This window comes from Mesocricetus auratus, unplaced genomic scaffold (genome assembly GCF_017639785.1).
Source record: "Mesocricetus auratus isolate SY011 unplaced genomic scaffold, BCM_Maur_2.0 Super-Scaffold_100011, whole genome shotgun sequence".
NCBI lineage: Eukaryota > Metazoa > Chordata > Mammalia > Rodentia > Cricetidae > Mesocricetus > Mesocricetus auratus.
This window is the reverse complement of record NW_024429195.1, coordinates 83,753,496-83,773,224: the sequence shown is the minus strand read 5'-3', so window position 1 is coordinate 83,773,224 and position 19,729 is coordinate 83,753,496. Positions and strand designations below refer to the sequence as shown.

General features: G+C 46.9%; 1 protein-coding gene across 4 annotated transcripts in view; it reads left to right on the top strand.

Moving 5' to 3' along the window:
• Positions 1–19,729, top strand: part of Rfx4 (regulatory factor X4) — a 147,443-nt gene that overhangs the window by 90,865 nt on the left and 36,849 nt on the right. For all 4 annotated transcript variants that reach the window (XM_005083789.4, XM_040755194.1, XM_040755193.1 and 1 more), the window contains 3 exons: positions 14,350–14,450; positions 16,368–16,426; positions 18,873–19,017. In XM_005083789.4, the coding sequence (XP_005083846.1) occupies positions 14,350–14,450; positions 16,368–16,426; positions 18,873–19,017 (305 nt within the window). The remainder of the gene's footprint in view (positions 1–14,349; positions 14,451–16,367; positions 16,427–18,872; positions 19,018–19,729) is intronic.

Sequence of the window (19,729 nt, the reverse complement as noted above, 5' to 3'; positions counted from 1 at the left end):
CCCCCTCTGATTTTGGTGTCAGGGCAATATTGGTCTCAAAAAGTGAGGCGGGACATATTTCCACTCTTCTTTTATTCTAAATTTCATCCAGAAGTTTGAATTTATGAGCTTAAAGTTGTCCATATTTCTTTACTTCATCTTAGTATCTATAGGGTCTGTGGTCATGTCCCCTCTCTCATTCCCTATGTGAGTGACTGGGATTTTCTTTCATTTTTCTTGTTAGTGTACCTAGAGATTTATCAGTGTTTTATATAGAGATGTTCTTCTTCTAAAGCAGTTGTTGCTTTCTCTGGCTTGTCAGTTTTCAATTTTATTGATTTTTTTTTGGTTTTTCGAGACAGGGTTTCTCTGTATTGTTTTGGAGGCTATCGGTCCAGCCCAGCCTCGAACTCAGAGAGATCCGCCTGCCTCTGCCTCCCGAGTGCTGGGATTAAAGGCATGAGCCACCACTGCCCGGCTCAATTTTATTGATTTTTTAAAAAATCGATTTGGGGCTTCATATTCTTTCTCTTTTTAGTCTTTGTACGAAAACATGTCACTGATTAAATAGTCAGGTAAAAGTATTCATGCCTATAATACAAGCACTTGGGAAACTGAGGGTCACCATGAGCTTGAGGCCAGCCTGGGCTACACAGGGAGTTCTAGGCTAGCCTGGGCTACCGAGTGAGACTCAGTTGTAATACAAATAACCATAAAATTCAAGTAAATTCACTTTCATGTAAAATCATTTAATGTTTTAATTTTTCCAATCATTGTTTAGTTTTATTCCACAGATTTTGATATGCTGCATTTTCATTTTGATTTAAAAATATTTTTACTTTTTATATCACTGTCTCTTTAATCTATAGATTATTTTAAGAATGAATTGTTTAATTTTCAAGTATTTGGAGTTACAATTCTGTTATTAACTTACGTTTTAACTTCCCTGTAGTCAGATTGCACACATTGCAATATATCAGGTCTCTATGTTTATTTGAACCTGTCTAATAGCCCATAAGGTGGAGCATGTTGAAGAGTGCCCTGTGTGCACTGGAAATGCTGCCTTAAGCTGTCATCTGATGAGGTGTTCTGCACATGCCTGTTAGGTCAAATTGACTGACAGCAGTGCGCATGTTCTCCTTCTCCTTAACGACTTTCTCTCCTTTTGTTCTACCAACTTCCACCTCCAGCTTTAATTGTGGATTTGTCGGTTTCTACCCATTTTTGCTTCATTTTTTAAACTCATTTTTGAGGATTTGTAGTTAAATATATTTAAATTGGAATGTTCTGTCTGCCTGGGGAATTGATTCCTTTTTATCACACACATATATTATGACATTTGTGTTATTCATAGTGGATATTGTCCCTAGTAATACTTCTTGTTTGGCAGTTTACTTTGGCAGTGACATGGGTACTAGAGCATTTCACAGATCTCTGCCTTTTCTACCTCATTACATTTGTCTTATGTTTTATAGTTAGCACAGAGTAAGATCTTGTGCAATTGTTTATCTAATCTGGCAATTTCCTCCATCTAGACTTTACACTTAATGCAATTACATTGCTAGTTCAATTTTCCATCTTGCCAGTTGTTCTAACTTCATTGATTCTGTCCAAACTTCTTTCTTTATGTATTCCCACAACTAGATCGCTATTTATACATCTTTTAAAAAGCTAATAGTTTCTTTAATATATGCCTGATTTATATGTAGTATAATCTTAGCTGGGTGTGCTGACACATGCCCTATTCCCAGCATTTGGGAGGCAGAGGCAAGTGCATCTCTGTGAGTTCAAGGCCAGCCTGGTCTACATAGTGTGTTCCAGGACAGCCAGAGATACATACTAGAGAGACCCTGTTTCAAAAAGCAAAAAGGAAAAAAAAGAGTACTATGACAGTAATTTTCAATGCATCATCTCTTTCTCTCTCTCTCTCTCTCTTTTGGTGCTATTGTCATTTGTTTTTATATATGCTAAAATTTGCAAACTATTATATTGTTTTTCCTTAGACATTTATTTTTCAGTGAGATTGAAGATATGGAAACCAGTCTTTTATATCTACCCCATTCTCCTTATTCCTAATTTTGAAGGGGTAAATTATAGCTATCTGCATAATGTATTTCTGCCTGTGGAACTTCTTTATATTTCATGTCTGGTGGTGATGACTTCATTCAGGGTTTTTGTTTTGTGTTTTGTTTGCTTGTTTGTTTCTTTGTTTGGTGTGAGTGTGTGTGTGATGTTTCTCCTTCACATCAGAGAAGTGTTCTCACTGGGTCCAATGCTGGATTGACAAGTTATGTGTGTTGTATGTGCACTGTGTACATGTAGGTCACAGTATGGTTACTCATGGTGTTTTTAGTGAGATCGTTCCCCATAGGATCATGTAGTTGAACACTTGGTCTCAGTTGGTGGTGCTGTTTGAGGAATTCAGGAGGATGTATGTCACAGGAGGTGGCCGTGGAGACTTTAGAGATTCTTGCCACTTCCAGCTTGCTTCCCTGCTTTGCTTATGGTGAAGGATGTACACGCTCAGTGTCCTGGCGCAGCTGCTATGCCTGCTGCTTCCTGCAGCATTTCTCCACCATGACAGCTTTTAACCCTTTGAAACAGTAAGCACAATTACGTTCCTTTTTTCTCTAAGTTGTCCTGGTCATGGTGCTTTATCAGACAACAGAAAAGTAACCAATACACTGATGCATGTACACATAGAGCCTAGAGGTCAACACCAGGTGTCTTCTTCAATCACTCACTACCTTATTTTGAGGGGTTGTGTCTCTCACTGAACTTAGAGCCCACTGTTAACGGCTGGACTGTTCTCCAGTAAGCCCCAGCAATCCTCGTATCCCTGCCTCCCAAGCCGGGGGTCACAGATGTGCGCCACTTGGCCTTCCCATGGCTGCTGGGATCCAAACGTAGGCCTCATGCTTGTATAACAGACACCTCCTCAGCCCATAGATTCACCAGGGGTTGTGTGTTCTATTTTCTTTTCAGTGTTTTAAAAGTCCATGCACTTCCTTTGGCTTGTATATTTGTACTTTTTAGGTCTTTTATCATATGTGGAAATACTCCACCCACTTGACCACCTCAGCCCTCCCTCCATCTATGGTTTTCAGTTGTTTAACAATAGCCTGTTATAATTCTGTTTTGGATCCTACCTAAGTTTTTGGAGCTTCTTGGATCTGTGCTTAACTGAATTTCATTACTGTGGGGGGAAACTCCTAGATATTATCTTTCTACTTTCATCTTTTTCTCATCCTGGCATTTTAACAGTGAGTATGTTAGCCCATCTGACACTATCCCACGACTCTTAAAGATCGTCTTTCTTGTTTTAATCATTTTTATCTCTGAGTTTGGATTGGTTAATTTTGATTAAAATATCTTCAGGTTCATGGATTCTTTTTTATTTTTTATATCTTTTTTATTTAAATTAGAAGCAAGTTTGCTTCACGTGTCAATCCCAGCTCCCTCTCTGTCCCCTCCTCCCCATTCCCCCACAAGCACACCCCCCAACCCCCACCCAATCTCCACACCATTCCCCAGGGAGGGTGAGGCCCTCCATGGGGGATCTCCAGAGTCTGTCATTTCATCCAGGGCAGGGCCTAGGCCCTCCCCCATGTGTCCAGGTTGAGAGAGCATCCCTCTATGTGGGATGGGCACCCAAAGTCTATTTGTACGCCAGGGATAAATACTGATCTACTACCCAAGGCCCCATAGATTGCCTAGGCCTCCTCACTGACACCCACATTCAGGGGGTCTGGATCTGTCCCATGTTGGCCTCTCAGCCATCAGTCTGGGGTCCAAGAGCTCCCCCTTGTTCAGGTCGGCTGTCTCTGTGGATTTCACCAGCCCGGTCTTGACCCCTTTGCTCATCACTCCTCCCTCTCTGTCACTGGATTCCAAGAGTTCAGTTCAGTGTTTAGCTGTAGGTGTCTGGCTCTGCTTCCATCAGCCCCTGGATGAAGGCTCTAGGATGGCATAAAAGGTAGTCATCAATCTCATTATCAGGGAAGGGCATTTAAGGTAGCCTCTCCACTATTGCTTAGATTGCCAGTTGGTGTCATCCTTGCAGATCTCTGGAAATCTCACTATTGCCTCCCTCTATTATGCTATCTCTCATCCTGCTCACCTCTATTCTTCCCCTGACTCAATCTTCCTATTCCCCCATGTCCTCCTCTCCCCTCCTCTTCCCCCCTCTCATTTTCCCAGCTTCCTCTCCCCTCCACTCAGAAGATCTTGCCTTATTCCTAGACTCTCTGGCAGTGGGATTATAGACTGGCACTCCCCCTGATTCATGTCTAAAATCCATATATGAGAGATTACATACCATGTTTGTCTTTTTGTGACTGGGTTACCACACTCAGGATGGTTTCTTCTAGTGCCGTCCATTTGCCTGCAAATTTCAAGATTCCATTTTTTTCCACTGAATAGTATTCCATTGTGTAAATGTACCACATTTTCTCTATCCATTCTTCAGTTGAGGGACATCTAGGTTACTTCCAGGTTATGACTATTACATATAATGCTGCTATGAACATAGTGGAACAGACATCCTTGTTGTATGAATGGGCATCTTTTGGGTATATGTGTAAGAGTGGAATTTCTGGGTCTTGTGGTAGATTGATTCCCATTTTCCTGAGGAATCTCCATACTGATTTCGAAAGTGGCTGTACAAGTTGGCACTCCCACCAGCAGTGAAGGAGTGTTCCCTTTTCTCCACATCCTCTCCAGCATAAACTGTCATTCATGGATTCTTAACTTGACTGCCAATGTTATCACACCTTGATTTTATTTTTATTTTTATGTCTAACCATTTGATTCTTTAGAAAATTTACATGTAGTTTATTGTTGTTGTTGTTGTTTTGGTGTGTACATGTGTACTGCATAGGTGTGGAGGATAGGACAACTTTGTGGAATGCATTCTCTCTTTGCGGTTTTTGCATGTGTTCTGGAGACTAAACTCAGGTCACAGGGCTTTTACAGCAAACACCTTCACCTGCTGAGCCATCTCTCCCACCCTCACCCCCACCCCTACCACCATATGAAGTAAGTTTTCTATCCTGCTGAAGTTTCCCATCTGTTCATGCATACTGGTCATCTTTTCCATTAGATCTCTATCCATATTAATTATATTATAGCTATTTGGGGGTCTGTTTATAAACCCTAGTTATACTGGCTATACTGACTGCTTTGTCTCTTTGGAGAGGTTTGATTTTTTATCTTATAATTTATGTGTGTATGTGTGATAGTTTGAATGTGTTTGGCTGCCATAAGCTCATAGGAAGTGGCACTATTAGGAGGTGTGGGTATGGCACTATTAGAGTGGGTGTGGCCCTGTTGGACGAAATGTGTCAGTGTGGAGGCTAGCTTCGAGGTTTCCTAAGCTCAGGGTACTGTCCAGAGATCAGCTGACTTCCTGTTGCCAATGAGTCAGGATGTAGGACTATCAAAAAACCACAACAACAAAACAACAGATGTAGCACTCTGAGCTCCAGCAACACATCTGCTGTCCCCCACCATGATGATAATGGACTGAATGTCTGAAACTGTGAGTTGCCACCTCACTTAAATACTCTCTTTATAAGAGTTGCTGTGGCCATGGTATCTCTTCACAGCATTAAACCCTAACTGAGCGTATATATCTGTATGCAAGCCAGAGGTCTGTAACTTGAGTTGTCTGGCCAGGCTGGTCCCGTGGCCCTTGAACCCCAAATAAGCGCATGGATGCTATACTAATTATTAAACTGTTAGCCAAAGACTAGGGCTTCTTGTTGACTAGCTCTGTCTTACTGTTAACCCATTTCTGTCAATCTATGTATTTCCAAGAGGCTGTGGCTTATCTTACTGGAGAAGGGTCCAGACCTCTTACTTTTTCCTCCACTTGTAAGCGTCTCCACAGAGAAGAGCGATTTCCTGTTTGTCCCTGCTTATATCCTGATCCTGCCCAGCTATGTCACTTCCTGTCTGGCCAATCAGTCAATCAGTGTTTTATTCATTAACCAATAGGAGAAATATACACAGAAGAACACTCCCCATCAGAGGTCAGTGTTGGCCGTCTTCCTCAACCACTCTCCACCCTATTGCTTGAGGGAAGATCTCTCAACTGAACACAGAACTTGCCAATTCAGTTAGACTGGCTGGCCAGCATGCCCCAGTGACACTGCTGTCCTCACATTCCCAGTGCTAGGGTTACAGGGGTGCCACTGCACATGGCTTTAGTGTGGATCACGGAAATCCAAACTGAGGTCTTCGTGTTGAACAGTGAGCTCTTTACTCATTGAGTAATCCATCTAGCAACTTAAATCATTTTTGATTGACTCAAGCAATGTTTAGGACAACAGACACTGAGGTAATAAGGATTTATGCCTAGAAATGGACATATGTCTCTTCTCCTAAGCTGTCAGTTTGAGGAGTTGAGTCTCTCTCTTCAGGAGGTCCCTGGGCTTGGGCTTTGTGGTTGCTATGGTTACCGCCAATGTAACTCTAGATTTAAATTCTTCTGGAATATTTTGTGCTTAGTTTACACATTTGCTTGTTGGCTTTTCTTTTGTCTTCCAATCTTTCTACCCCAGTCTTGGGCCTTCTCCGTGTGACTTCCACAGTTGCTTGAGACTTTGTTTATGCTTGAGACTTTGTCAATTCTTGAGACTTTGTTAATTCTTGCCTTCTTGTCTGTGCCAGAGGCGGCACCCAGGGCTTAAAAGCTGGAATGACTTATCTGCTTTCCAATGCAAATAATAAAACAGCCAGAATTCATTCGTTCATATAGTCATTCATTCACTAAACTGATGCTCATCTATAGCTGTAATATGCCAATCTCAGTGCTTGGCCCTAGAGGAATCATTAAACATCAAGCATAATTGGGTGTGGTGGTGGTGCACACCTTTAATCCCAGCATTCAGCAGGCAGAAGCTGGAGGAACTCTGTGAGTTCAAGAACAGCCTAGACTACATATCAAGTTGTAGACAGCGGGGGTTACATACTGAGACCCTGTTTCAAACAAACAAATAAGCAAACATATCTCAAGCATACTTGCTTTGCTGAGTTCTCAGCTGACCTTCAGAGACTTTTTATAAACCACCCAGTTAGACTACTGCTGATGTGATCTCAGACTTACAAACTCAGTGCCTTTCCCTTTAAACTAAGAGGGCAAAGTTACCTCAAGGCCAGGACCATCTGACAGCTGACTTTTCCATTTCACACATTCACTTTTTTTTCAACTTGCCTGAGGAGCCAAGACCTCATGCTTGGTTGGGTTGAAAATAGACACTGTCACCCATGACCCTGGCCAGGCTGAGGCTTAGCTTCCAGCTCGCTGACTCAGGCTTTGCCCCCTTTCTGACTACGGCTGAGGTGGATGGAGGGTGGGGGGGACAGCGGAGTTTGGAGTTTGAGAAGCCGCCCTGCACATGGACCATGCACCTTTCTTTACAGGAAAGGTGTGTCAGACCCATTGTTCCCATCTCAAAGTTGTTTTGCTCACCTCTTCCAGGTGATTTTGGCATAATGAGACAGTGTTATCAGGTGATGTAGCAAAAGAAAGTGTGTGTGTGCGCGCGAGCGCGTGCGTGCATGTGTGTTAGAATGTCAAGGAGGATAAAAAAAAAATAAAAGACCAAGGACCAAGCCACAGATGCTAAATGAAAAGCAGAAGGCGTTGGGATGGCGAGATGTGAGGCACCAGAAGCCCCTGGCATGGGCCTTGTCACACTGAGACTGTGCACAGTCGGGAGTCACACAGATGTGGCCTTGCACCTTGGCTCTGCCTCTTGCCCACACCCTAACCCTGACCTTCACACCTGCCCCACACGAGGGACTAACATTCACACCTGCCCCACATGAGGGACTAACATTCATACCTGCCCCACACGAGGGACTAACATCCACACCTGCCCCACACGAGGGACTAACATCCACACCTGCCCCACACGAGGGACTAACATTCACACCTGCCCCACACGAGGGACTAACATTCACACCTGCCCCACACGAGGGACTAACATTCACACCTGCCCCACACGAGGGACTAACATTCACACCTGCCCCACACGAGGGACTAACATTCACACCTGCCCCACACGAGGGACTAACATTCACACCTGCCCCACACGAGGGACTAACATCCACACCTGCCCCACACGGTGAGGTGAGGGTTAGATAAGAGAGTATTGTGAAGTGTTTAGTGTCTGGCTCAGCACATTCATTAGCAGGAGTCTGCTATTACCTTGTCCTTGCTGTTGTAACCATATCAGGCCTGGTGGTTACCCAGGGACCCCAGAGAATCACAGCAGTGCCTCGGGGAAGAAGGACTGAGACCTCCATCCATGCGGGAGCATGGAGCTGACCCCCACCCCCATGGCCAGCCTAGGGAGTGAGGGAGGGGCTCAGGGAGGGAAACCTTCCCTCGGGTGAGGCCCCCATGAAGGCAGAAGGGTCAAGAAGAGTCTCAATAGATGCTGGAGGAGGCAGCATAGTCAGGGTCTGCGGAGGCATCTCATCACCATGAGGTCAGGGTTGGTGGCTTCTAGCCTCCTAACTGACTCCACAAACAGCATTAGTGTTTAGATAATGTCTAAAAGACTTCGGACCCAGGGCTAGAGAGGTGGATCCGTGGGTAAGGATGTCTCAGTCCCAGGATCCCCGAAGCAAACAGAGATGATAACAGCAGCATCTCTGGAAACTTGTGTGAGTATAGATGGGTGACAAATAGGAGAGACACTGACACCTGAGACTGTCCTCTGACCTTAATACACGCACTGTGGCAGGTGAGTCCCCACATGTCACACACAGACGGGGTGGGGGGAGGAGGAGAGACTTTTTAAAAGCCTCTAAACCCCAAATAGAACCTTCTCTGGGCTGAATGCCTCCACACTTTTCTTCAGCTTAATAAAAGCAAACAATGGCCTGGAGCAAGAGGCCCCTTCCACAGCGCTGCCTTGCTCTTTCTGATGGCAGACAAAGGCCAGCTCCCAGCTCCGGCTGCATGCCAGCAACAGCAGTGCACGGTTGGAGAACGGCAGGCTGCCCCCTGCCACTGGCCGTCACCCAGCGCTTCTCTGCAGCTTGGCCCTCTGTGGAGAGCAGCCAGAGATTCTGAGAAGCTGTCCCCTTAGAACTCGGCCCCAGGCTGTGGATGACTACCAGCATGAACTTGCCTTGTGACATTCTGAATCCTTTGGGTTCATCTTGCCTCCAGTGCTAGGAAGCATCTTTTTGGACCGGCGAGGTACCAGGCCTATCCGCTGCCTTCCTTCAGGAAGACACAGTTTCATTCCTTCCTCAGCCACACCCCTCCACTCATCAGGAAAGCTGTTCTCTGCCTCTAGAACATTCTAATCTGACCTTAGTGTAACTTTCCCACTCCTCCAGCTCTTACCCAGGCCTCTCTCTTGCCTGGTTTGTTACAACAATGTCCAAACAGTGCTTTCATTCGGTCCTTGCCCTCCTAGAGTTAATTTTCATCACAGTCGTATGGTGGGATTGAAACAGCCCTGGAATCACATGATGGCGAGAGACCAGGGATCTGAAACAATGCAGTCAAGGTGGACAGCGTCCCAAGTTGGCGCAGGGAGGGAGCGTGCCACTATGTAGGGCAAGGGCATGTTAGGTGGAGGGACCAGCATGTGCAACCTGGGAAGGGCTTTGGGGTGCTAGCAGCACATGAAGAAGGCCAGCGCTGCAGAGCGGAGTGAGCAGGGCGGGGAGGCGCTGCAGAGTGGAGTGAGGGGGGGAGCAGGCACTGCAGAGCGGAGTGAGGGGGGGAGCAGGCACTGCAGAGCGGAGTGAGCCGGGGGCAGACACTGCAGAGTGGAGTGGGGGGGGCCCGCAGGTGGGAGCAGCTACAAGTAGAGATCATTGGGCAGAGGGAGGGGCCGGGCAGGGCTTTGTGGGGAATGCTGAAGACTGGAGACATGTATTCATCATTACATACGTTCTTACATGCCTACTGTGTGTCTGGTGCTATGGTAGGTGCTGAGGATAAAGTGACTGGCAAAGCAGATGGAGTCCTTGACCTCTGCTCCAGAGCATATGGTCTAGTGAGATATGTACACTAATCAAATGATTGCGTAAGTCAGTACACAGTGATCTGGTCATCACAGCCCACAGGGCCTCCCCAGTGGACCAACTATAGCTTTTGACCCCATCTTGGGGGCTTTGGGGATGATTTTCTTACAGAAGTAACAGCCAGTCTGAGATGAGAGGGCCGAGGAGGAGCTGAGCCCACGAATTAAGGGGAAGGTGTTCTTGGGTGTAAAGAGCTCTAAGAACAAAAGTCCTAGGTAGAGGGAACTGGACCAGAGGCCAGTGGGACCCAAGACAGAGCAGAAGGGGCCAGGGAGAGGAGAAGGCTGGAATACGGGGAGCTAGGGGAGGATTTGGGGTCTCAGTCTGAGAAACATACACAGTCACTGAGGACTTCTAACCTGAGGGTGACACTGATCGGCACCATAAATGTTTGGGGAGACCTCCCCTTCACCTCGTGCTGGGATGGAGGTGCAAGGCTGGAGGCAAGACACTCAGGAAGTTAATACTGGGGCATGAGTGAGAGACAGCGGCTGGCTGAACCAGCAAGAAAGGGCATGTTAGATGCGCTTGGGAAGTAACTTGGAGGTAAAAATCTGCAGTCCTTGCTAAAAGGGGCAAGAGTCTGTGCTGGTACATTTAATGGACACACTGACAGAGGGACACTGAGTCACAGACACACTTGCAGAGGGACACAGTCACGGACACACTCACAGAGGGACACAGTCACAGACACACAGAGGGACACTGAGTCACAGACTCACAGAGGGACACTGAGTCACAGACACACTCACAGAGGGACACTGAGTCACAGACTCACAGAGGGACACAGTCACAGAGGGACACTGAGTCACAGACACACAGAGGGACACTGAGTCACAGACTCACAGAGGGACACTGAGTCACAGACTCACAGAGGGACATTGAACCACGGATATCCTCTTGATGGATGCAGTAAGGGGTCACCTGGGAAGTTTCCTGGACTAAACAGAAAACTTAGGCTACTTTAAGGCAGGCCTTAAGGCCTTATAGGAAGTGCACAGGAGAAGTGACTAGAATAACTGACTCTTCAAGGAAGAAATCAACCACAACACTGTGGAGAGTCAGTCACAACCAAATCTAGAAAACTTAAGAAAATGAATGTTGTATCTTACATGTAATATGTGCATATCATTAATTCATTTAGGAGGAATCAGAACACCAACTGAGCCTAAGGAATTACAGTTCATTATGCCATTGGTGCCAAGGACACAGAGATTTAAAAATGAATGCACACATGTGACTATATACACAGACACACACATTTAAAGCTTAGGAAATTTTCACAGTAAGTTACTGGGAGCAAATGTATGATATTACTGGTCTGGTTTTTATTCTATGTGTCTGAGTGTTTTGCTTGAGTGTGTGCACCATGTGTGTGCCTGGTGCCTGTGGAAGTGTGGGGTGGAATTGAAGAGAGTGGTCCCATCCTCTGGAACTGGCCTGGTGATGGCTGAGTAGAGAGCATTGAGCCCTGGCTGAGGAACAGCTAAAAGAAGCACTCACGGTTGCCAAGGGGAGCCTGGACTTGCCCAGGGGACAGGGTCTCAGGGAAACACTGCCAGGACACTGCAAACAGGACAAAGTGACTCCATAGTCTCCTGCCTAGATGGCGGTGCTGTCTGAGGGACGGCTGTGCAGGCTGAGGGACAGGAGTGAAGGCAGGAGCAAATGAGAAGGAAGAAGGCGGTGACGTGTCTGGGTAACTGATGACGTGTCCATGGAGCAGAAGAAGGACAAAAGCTGTTCATTTACTCGTGTGTGTGTGTGCGTGTGTGTGTGTCACGTATCAGGGCACACACATGGAGTCCAGGGCACAGCCTCTGCTGCTGCTCCTCCTCTTCCATCTTATCTGACACAGGGTCCCTTGTTGTTGATGGCTAAGCCCACAGGCTTCCAGCCTCCTCCCATCTGTCCTCCTATCTCGTCATAGGAGCCCTGGGATTCCATCGTGCACTCCTGTGTCCAGCTTCATGCAGGTCTCTGGAGATCCAAACTCAGGCCCTCGTTTACCCCATCCGCCCTTTGCCTACACAGTCATCTGCCAGCCCCCCCCCATTTTTAAAGGTTCTCCATTTTCATTATGTATTTATTGAGAGCCCTGGGAAATAAAATCATGAAAACTAAGCACCTGTCCTCCTGGAATCCTACATTTAGTGGAGGGGGTAGGACATGGTAAATGAATTCCTTACATTGGTAAAGCCATGCAGTACTGAACTACATTTAAAAATAATCAGGCTGAGGACTGGCAAGATGTTCCACAGCCTTGGCGCCTCTTCCATGGGACCTGGGTTCAATTCCTAGTATCCACATGGTGGCTCACAAGCCACTGCCACTCCAGTCCCAGGGGATCCAGTGTCATCTTCTGGCCTCTGTGGGCACTGCATGTATGCGGTACAGAGCCGTACACGCAGACAAAACACCCCCACATGTAAACTATCAAAAACGAAGGGGGAACATTGGGTTAACAGTCAAGTGGGAAGCCATGTCAGGTCAGGTGGTCAAGAGGGCTTCTCTGTGGAGGTGAGCCACAGGACAAAGAGGATAAGGAAAGATGGATGCCACACGAGGAGGACCCGGGGTTGTGAAAGGTGACTGCCCATAAAGAAACAACGGAGGCTGAGTGTGTCACACACCTTCACCCAGCACTCTGGAGGCTGAGTGTGTCACACACCTTCACCCAGCACTCTGGAGGCTGAGTGTGTCACACACCTTTACCCCAGCACTCTGGAGGCAGAGGCACGTGGATCACTTTGAGTTTGAGGCCAGCCTGGTCTATATAGAAAGTTCCAGGCTAGCCAGGGTTACACAGTGAGACCTTGTCTCAAACAAACAAAAACCACCCCACCCCCAAGAAACCAAAGCCAAACAATGAAGAGTGAAATCAATAAGACAAGTTTTTTTTTAATAACAGAGTTTTATTTATTTATTTATTGGAAAGTGAGTCATTCTTGACTGCTTTAAAATAACTAGAGGAAAAGCTGAATTCTCAAGAGAAGGGACAGTCAGTAACAATGTCCCTAGGAAGGCAAGAAAGGCTAAGGACAAGAGGAGCCAATGGGGGAGAAGCTACATGGCTTGTGCAGGGAGCAAGATGGCGACCACCTTGCTCACTTAGGTCACCCATGCGGGGAGGAGGGTGGCCCGGGGAGATGCGGCTGAGGGTCTTAGAGATGGCTAGGGATAACTAGCCACAGCAAGAGTGGAGGCAGAGGCAGGCGGATCTCTGTGAGTTTGAGGCCGGGCTGGACCGACAGCCACCAAAACAGTACAGAGAAACCCTGTCTCATAAAACCAAAAAAAAAAAAAAAAAAGTGGAAGGAGACAGAGAAGCAGCAGAGATTGCTGTGGAGGTTGATGACCACAGTCTGGCAGGTGAAGGGCAGCAGAGGACTAAGCCAGGGCAGTGGATGTCACCTTGGGGAGAGGTCACTGTATCCGCCAATACCCAGGAGGGAGTGGGTGTGAGGCCACGAGCAGGTGGTTTTAATGTGGAGTCAGAACTGTTTCCTCGGCTCCAGATTCCCACCTCACGATGGCCCCTACAGCCCTGGCTGCCTCCTGGGTCTGAACCCTTCCCACTCTTCTCCATCCTCAAAATATACTGTGGTCTCAAGGTCCACATTAGAGCCTTTTGCCAACTTAAAACGAGCTGCTGCTAGCCCTGTGAGATGGTTCAGCCAGTAAAGGCATTTGCAGGAGAGCCTGGCAACCCGAGTCTGAGCCCCAGGGACCCACAAAGCAGGAGGAGAGAACTAGACCTTCAAGTTTTCCTCTGGCTTTCCCTTTTTGCATGTGTGTGCCATGGCCTGCCTTTACACATGTTTACACATGCATACACACACACACTCACACAAATGAATGAATGAATAAACAAATAAATGCAGAAAAGACTTCTTGATGAGCAAGTGCTTCCCAGCTCCCAGGGGAGGTGGCAGCTTGCTGTACTGAGTACGCAAACATCTCCAAATGCTGCACATGGGTTCTTCAGGCTGGGGATTTGGACAAGACTGGAGGAAAGCATATGGATGGAGGCCAGGCCCAGAACAGTTTTCTTAGCCAAGACCCGCTATCTTCACCCCTCACCTTAGTGCCTTTGACCCACCACTGTGTATTATGGACTGGCACCAGCACCCATAAGCCCCCCCAAAGCCATCAGCTCTTCAAAGGCACCGGTTGCACGGTTGCACACTGCCTCTGGGCTGCTCGGACCAGCCGTATCTGTTAGCAGCAACCAGCAGAGGACTGTGTGAAATCAGTTCCTCTGGGGACTCCCAAACTCAGGCCACACTTACAGCTCATCTGTTCTCCCTTTAGCTTAACTCAGGTGATCCGAAAGTTTGCCAAGCAGCTGGACGAGTGGCTGAAAGTGGCTCTCCATGACCTCCCGGAAAACCTGAGAAACATCAAATTTGAACGTAAGTATTAAGTTTGGAAGCAGAACGGGGTGAGGGCAACATTTCAAGGCCACTTCTTTCAGGTGAGTCATTGATGAACTAAGACTGCCTAGGAAGCAGTAGGGGTTAGGTTAAGTAGTTCCCATGTGTGAACCATTTAATCCTTGTAAAATGTTTGCTGCCAGCAGCACAGAGAAGGGGTTCAGACCTAGATAGTAAATAGCAAAGACAGGCTTTACTCCCAGTGTTCCCGACTGATTCCAAAGCCAGCCAGTGAACACAAGACTCCTAACTCCATTTAATCCTATGGCAGGCACCACTATGCGGTAGGACACAGTACCCTTATCTACAGGTGCAGAAAGGCAAAGAAACATCCCCACAGCCACACAGTCACACAGCAGGTGCTTGGGAGACACAAATCAAACTGTTGTCAACGCTCTGGGATTTCCTTGGCGCTCCTCCTGCCCGTGAACGGCTGTAGCTAGTGTAAGAGCCTCACATTTCCTCTGCCTAATTAGAAAGCCAAGTTAATATTTCTTATAGAGGACGGGAGCCATGAATCTTTTCTTGGCTAAGTAGTGTCTTGTCACTCCCAGCATTTAGCTGAGTCTGAGAAGGCTGACTCCATTTTCCTGTCTTGATGGCACAGTGACGACTCAGGTACAACACATTTGTTGCTATCGAACAAAAATGAGATGATTTTAAGGAAAACAAGGTTTTAAAATATGTTTCTTAAGGGCCCGTTTGAATACATCTAGCAGTCCTTGCCTAAAACAAGTTCCAGTGGGGAAAATGAAGGCGATCAAATTACCCCTTCTCTGCAGGCAAAGAAGCCCTTTGAGAGGCTTTGAGGCCGCCTGCAGAGCCCATCACCTATTGATAAAGCCTGCTTTATTTCACGGCTCTCAGTCCTTTTCTTTTCTCTGGCACTGAATTCCACATCACAAAGTTAAAGAAAAAGTAATTAAGGATCAGGATTAACAATTGATCAGCCTGGAAAATTAGAAGTTCATCTCCCCGCACACACAGCCCCCCCCCATCCTCCACCCCACATACGATTTTTTCAAACCAAGCCAGCTCTGAGTACAAATTAGAATAATCCTGGGGGAATTTCTGACTATTTCATGACCAGTTCAGAAATTAATGAGAAGAATGCCCATGCCCGTTTTAATTCCAGCGACAAAATAAACCCGTTCAAAGTCTGCAACAGGAGGAGATGGGCTGGGCCTTCCACCTGGGCATGCTTGGAGGAAGTGGTCCTCCCCAGGGGCCTGAGTGCTGGGAGACTGGGCAAAAGTGTGGAAGCAAACACCCCCACACCCAGTGAAGACTGGAAGGATGAAGGCCATGAACAGGAGCATGTCTTTAAAAAAATCCACAAATTATCAGACTACTAGGTCAGATAGGCAAGCAGCCTTTCCTAAATCAGAACCCACAAATGGGTCCCAGAAGCCATTTGGCCAAAATAGTAAATGATAAAACCAAATCCCTTGCGGGGTAGCCCAGGCACCGCTCCGGTAGCACCCCTGACCACACAGCACTGAGGTCAGTGACGGTTCTGATGAGACACCGTGTTTTAAAGGCTTCTTCAAAGCGTCCGTTTGATTCCTGTGATTATGTGGAAAGTGGTGACTGAGCTTGCAATTAGCAAAATGAAAGACGAGTGAATAATTGCTTTTACTCACGGCTGATTGATGTCACCGTTTCCCACACCTGCGAGTGTGGCGTGCGCATGACTTTGAAATCTGTACCCTAAATATCATTAGGGAATGGAGCCAGAGCAGGACAAGAGTGAGATGCACCTGTCTGCCAGAGAGTCCCTGGAAACAGGCAGGGCGGTGAGGTCAAGTTAGAAATCAAGAACTACTTTTTGAAATCTGCTCCTGGTTGGAATATCAAGCATGCAAATGTCTCTAGTTTCCTGTTTTCTTGTTGCAGTATCAAGAAGGTTTTCCCAAATTCTGAGAAGGCAAACATCGCTGAATCATCTTTGCCAGGTAGCTGTCTTCTCGTTTATTAACATACTACTGAGTCATTGCAAAGGACAGGGGCTACATCCACAAGGATAATTTCCTGTGGTGTCAATCCAGTGGCATAGCAGGGCTCACTCTCTTCTGTGTTTAGTTTCTATACATAGAGAACCAAAAACCTCAGCCCATGACTAAAGATGTAGCTTGTATACAGAATCATTTCTAACAACAGTTACCCGTGAACCTTTCGGATATGGTCTGGGTTTCCAATTTTGCATTTCCTTGAAATAAATTGTGGGGTTTGTCAGTTACTATTGACACTTGGGTGTGCAATTGTTTATGCAACACTCATGGCCTCTCCCCAGTGGATGCCAGTTGTCTCCCTTACTCAGTGTGACATTTGAACATTCTAGTTACATGTAGAAACCATTCAAGAAGTAGCAGCTTGTAACCTGGGCAGTGTCAGCATTCAGCAAGGATGGCCGTTCCTCCTCAGAGTTGATGCACCTCACTCAATGGCCTTTACATGGTCAGACCCGGCTCTTGGGAGATCCTGGTTATGCACAAGGCAGGAGGTAGGGTTTTGTAATTCAGAGTGGTCCAAGGAAGGCTCCATCTTGGAATCCTCACACCCATCACTATTCTTATCCTGTGCCTGTCACTGAAGGCACACAGGATGGGGGAAACCCTTCTAGATTGGGGCAGCTGTGACAAATGCAACTCCTGGGCATTGCTCTTGGGAGAGTCTGGCAAATGAATGGAACTTGGGAAGTAACATGATTATTAGGAAAGCCAAGACACTCTTCTTGTCCTGTATTTCTGACAGCATGTGCCAGCCACATACTCCTGCTCTCTTTTACTTGGAAAAAGGGAGCCGTAGAGCAACACACACGTGCTCTTGTTGTTTTCCTCTGGGCTCAGATACTTCGGGAAGGACTGTGTCCCTTTAATGCACATATAGACATCTATTCCTATGCCTACACTCACGAGCACACACATGTATACACATGCACGTACACACACGCACCCTCTCCACCTTGTACACACAGAGCATGGAATTCATTCAGGAAATGGCACCTTTCCAACCTCACTAGACAGTACCCAGACATATTCCTGGACCAGCCAGAACTCTGAACTGGTATTAACTCTGGGAATGAAACACAACGGTATATTTGAGCTAGTAAACCAATGAGCTTTCCGAAATGCATACACAGAGCAAGTCAAATTAAACAAGACCCAAAGAGAGGCCCCTCCAGACAGTTGACACTAACCAGGTGGGTACCTGACACTCATCTCACCACTCACGTCACAAAAAACTTTTGAGTGCCTGCTGCATCACAGACACTATGCTAAGAGGTACCTGTCCTCACCAGGAAAACAAGTCAATAAATGAATACATAAATATGCATCTTATGAAGAAAATGGGATAGAAATAGGAAATCTCGAATATCAAGGATTTCTCTGGGATTCATTGGTTGGAGAAGGGCTCTCTGTGAGTGTCACATTGAGGCTGAAGCATCAGGAAGGCAGGGCTGCAGGGGCATGGTGGGAGAAGAATGTTTTAGTCCATAGGGAAACAGGGTGTGAAGACTCCCAAGCGTGAGCACAGTCCGTGCAAAGCAAGCCAACCTCAGCAATGGCAGTGTGACATGGAGCTTTGCAGCCATCACGAGGAGCAGGAGGCAGGCACCACTGTGTCTCCGTTTCTCAGGCTGAGACCAGGGGGACAAGAGGCAGAGCTGGGGCAGGAGCCATGTATGCTTGAGCCCACAACACCTGACCTTCACGTCCACATTCTGCGGGGCTCGTGGTCAGAGACTGGTGTGTTCAAGCAGTCAGACACTCTGGGTGGCTCTGACCTTCAAGAAGTGCTACAGGCATTTCAGGGGATTTGACTTGTGCCTGAACAGAGGATAGCAGGGGCTCTAGTTACCTCTGCCTGAAAGTTCACAAGCCTTAGAACTAGAGACCAAGGATGTCCTTGTGTGTTTTAAAAATTGTAAGTAAAAGAAATAACCCTAGATATCTTTTCCTTTGCTCTTATTAGTATTATTCCAGCTTGTAAATTTCAGTTTGCTAACAATAGTTTTCTTGGGAAGTTATGGTTCTAAAAGACACACACACACACACAGAGAGAGAGAGAGAGAGGGGGAGAGAGAGAGAGGAGAGAGAGAGAGAATGCACCTGTATCTTAATGTCTTCTATTTTCCTACCTTATTCACAGTTTTACCTCTCCTAATTATATAAAAACAAACACAAAGGATAGGAACCCCAAATGCGTACTACATTTATGTGAAAAACATAGGTGAAATTTCTAGGTACCAGTTAGTCCCAGGGTGGCCAGAGAAGCTCCTCAGTGTGATCCTGTCACTTTTCTGAGGTCTGTGTTTAATAAACCTGTGTGTCTCTAGTGTCAGAAAGGCTTTTAACTGGACAGCTTGTGTGCTGACAAGTCGGTTGGGTTGGATTACAGGCATCTCGAACAGTGATCCACAGTGCAGACATCACGTTCCAGATGCTGGAGGACTGGAGGAATGTGGACCTGAACAGCATCACCAAACAAACTCTCTACACCATGGAGGACTCCCGGGATGAGCACCGCAGACTCATCATCCAGTGTAAGGTGTCCCACCGGGGGCGTAGTTCTTCCATTTCTGTTTTTAAAAGAAAAAGGGGGGAAGTATCTTGATAAATGTTCAAGTGCTATTCCCTCCCTGTCTCCTGCCCTGGATCCTGTTCTTCTTATTGTTCCTACTAAATGGGCCCAGACGGGAGGTGAACTTACTTAAGAGGGTGTGTGTCCGCATGGCTGATGTGGGTCGGCAGCACACAGTGTCATGCAAAGGACCCTGCATGTGACCCTGAATGCCATGCACACCTCCACAGCAGTGAGTGACAGAGAAATGGGAACTGAAACTTAGGGCCTGCCTTGATGTATGTTGGTATAGAGCCTGTGTGTCAGTGAAAGGTCATGTGACCATGAGTTGGCCTACCCCCCACCTCCACGCATGTGACTGGGTGGTGAGTTACTTCCATGAACACATGTGTTCATGGCCATACGTACAAAGGCTTCCTACAAGCAAGTAACAGTGCTGGAAGCCCTGATGTGGGCAAGATGTTTGCTCCCAAGAGTGAAGCAACACAAGGGAACACAAAGCATCGCCCAACACCTTGAGACACTTCTGTTCCTCCTCTGAGCCTTGGCTCGGCTGACTGCTCAGGGCATGCCTCTCTTTGGCGAGCCATCTTTTCTCTGAAGGGCAGCAGGGAGCATGCTCGCAGGAAGCTTAGCCAGTACCCCTCAGAGATTCCAGGGTGGTGCCTAGAGTA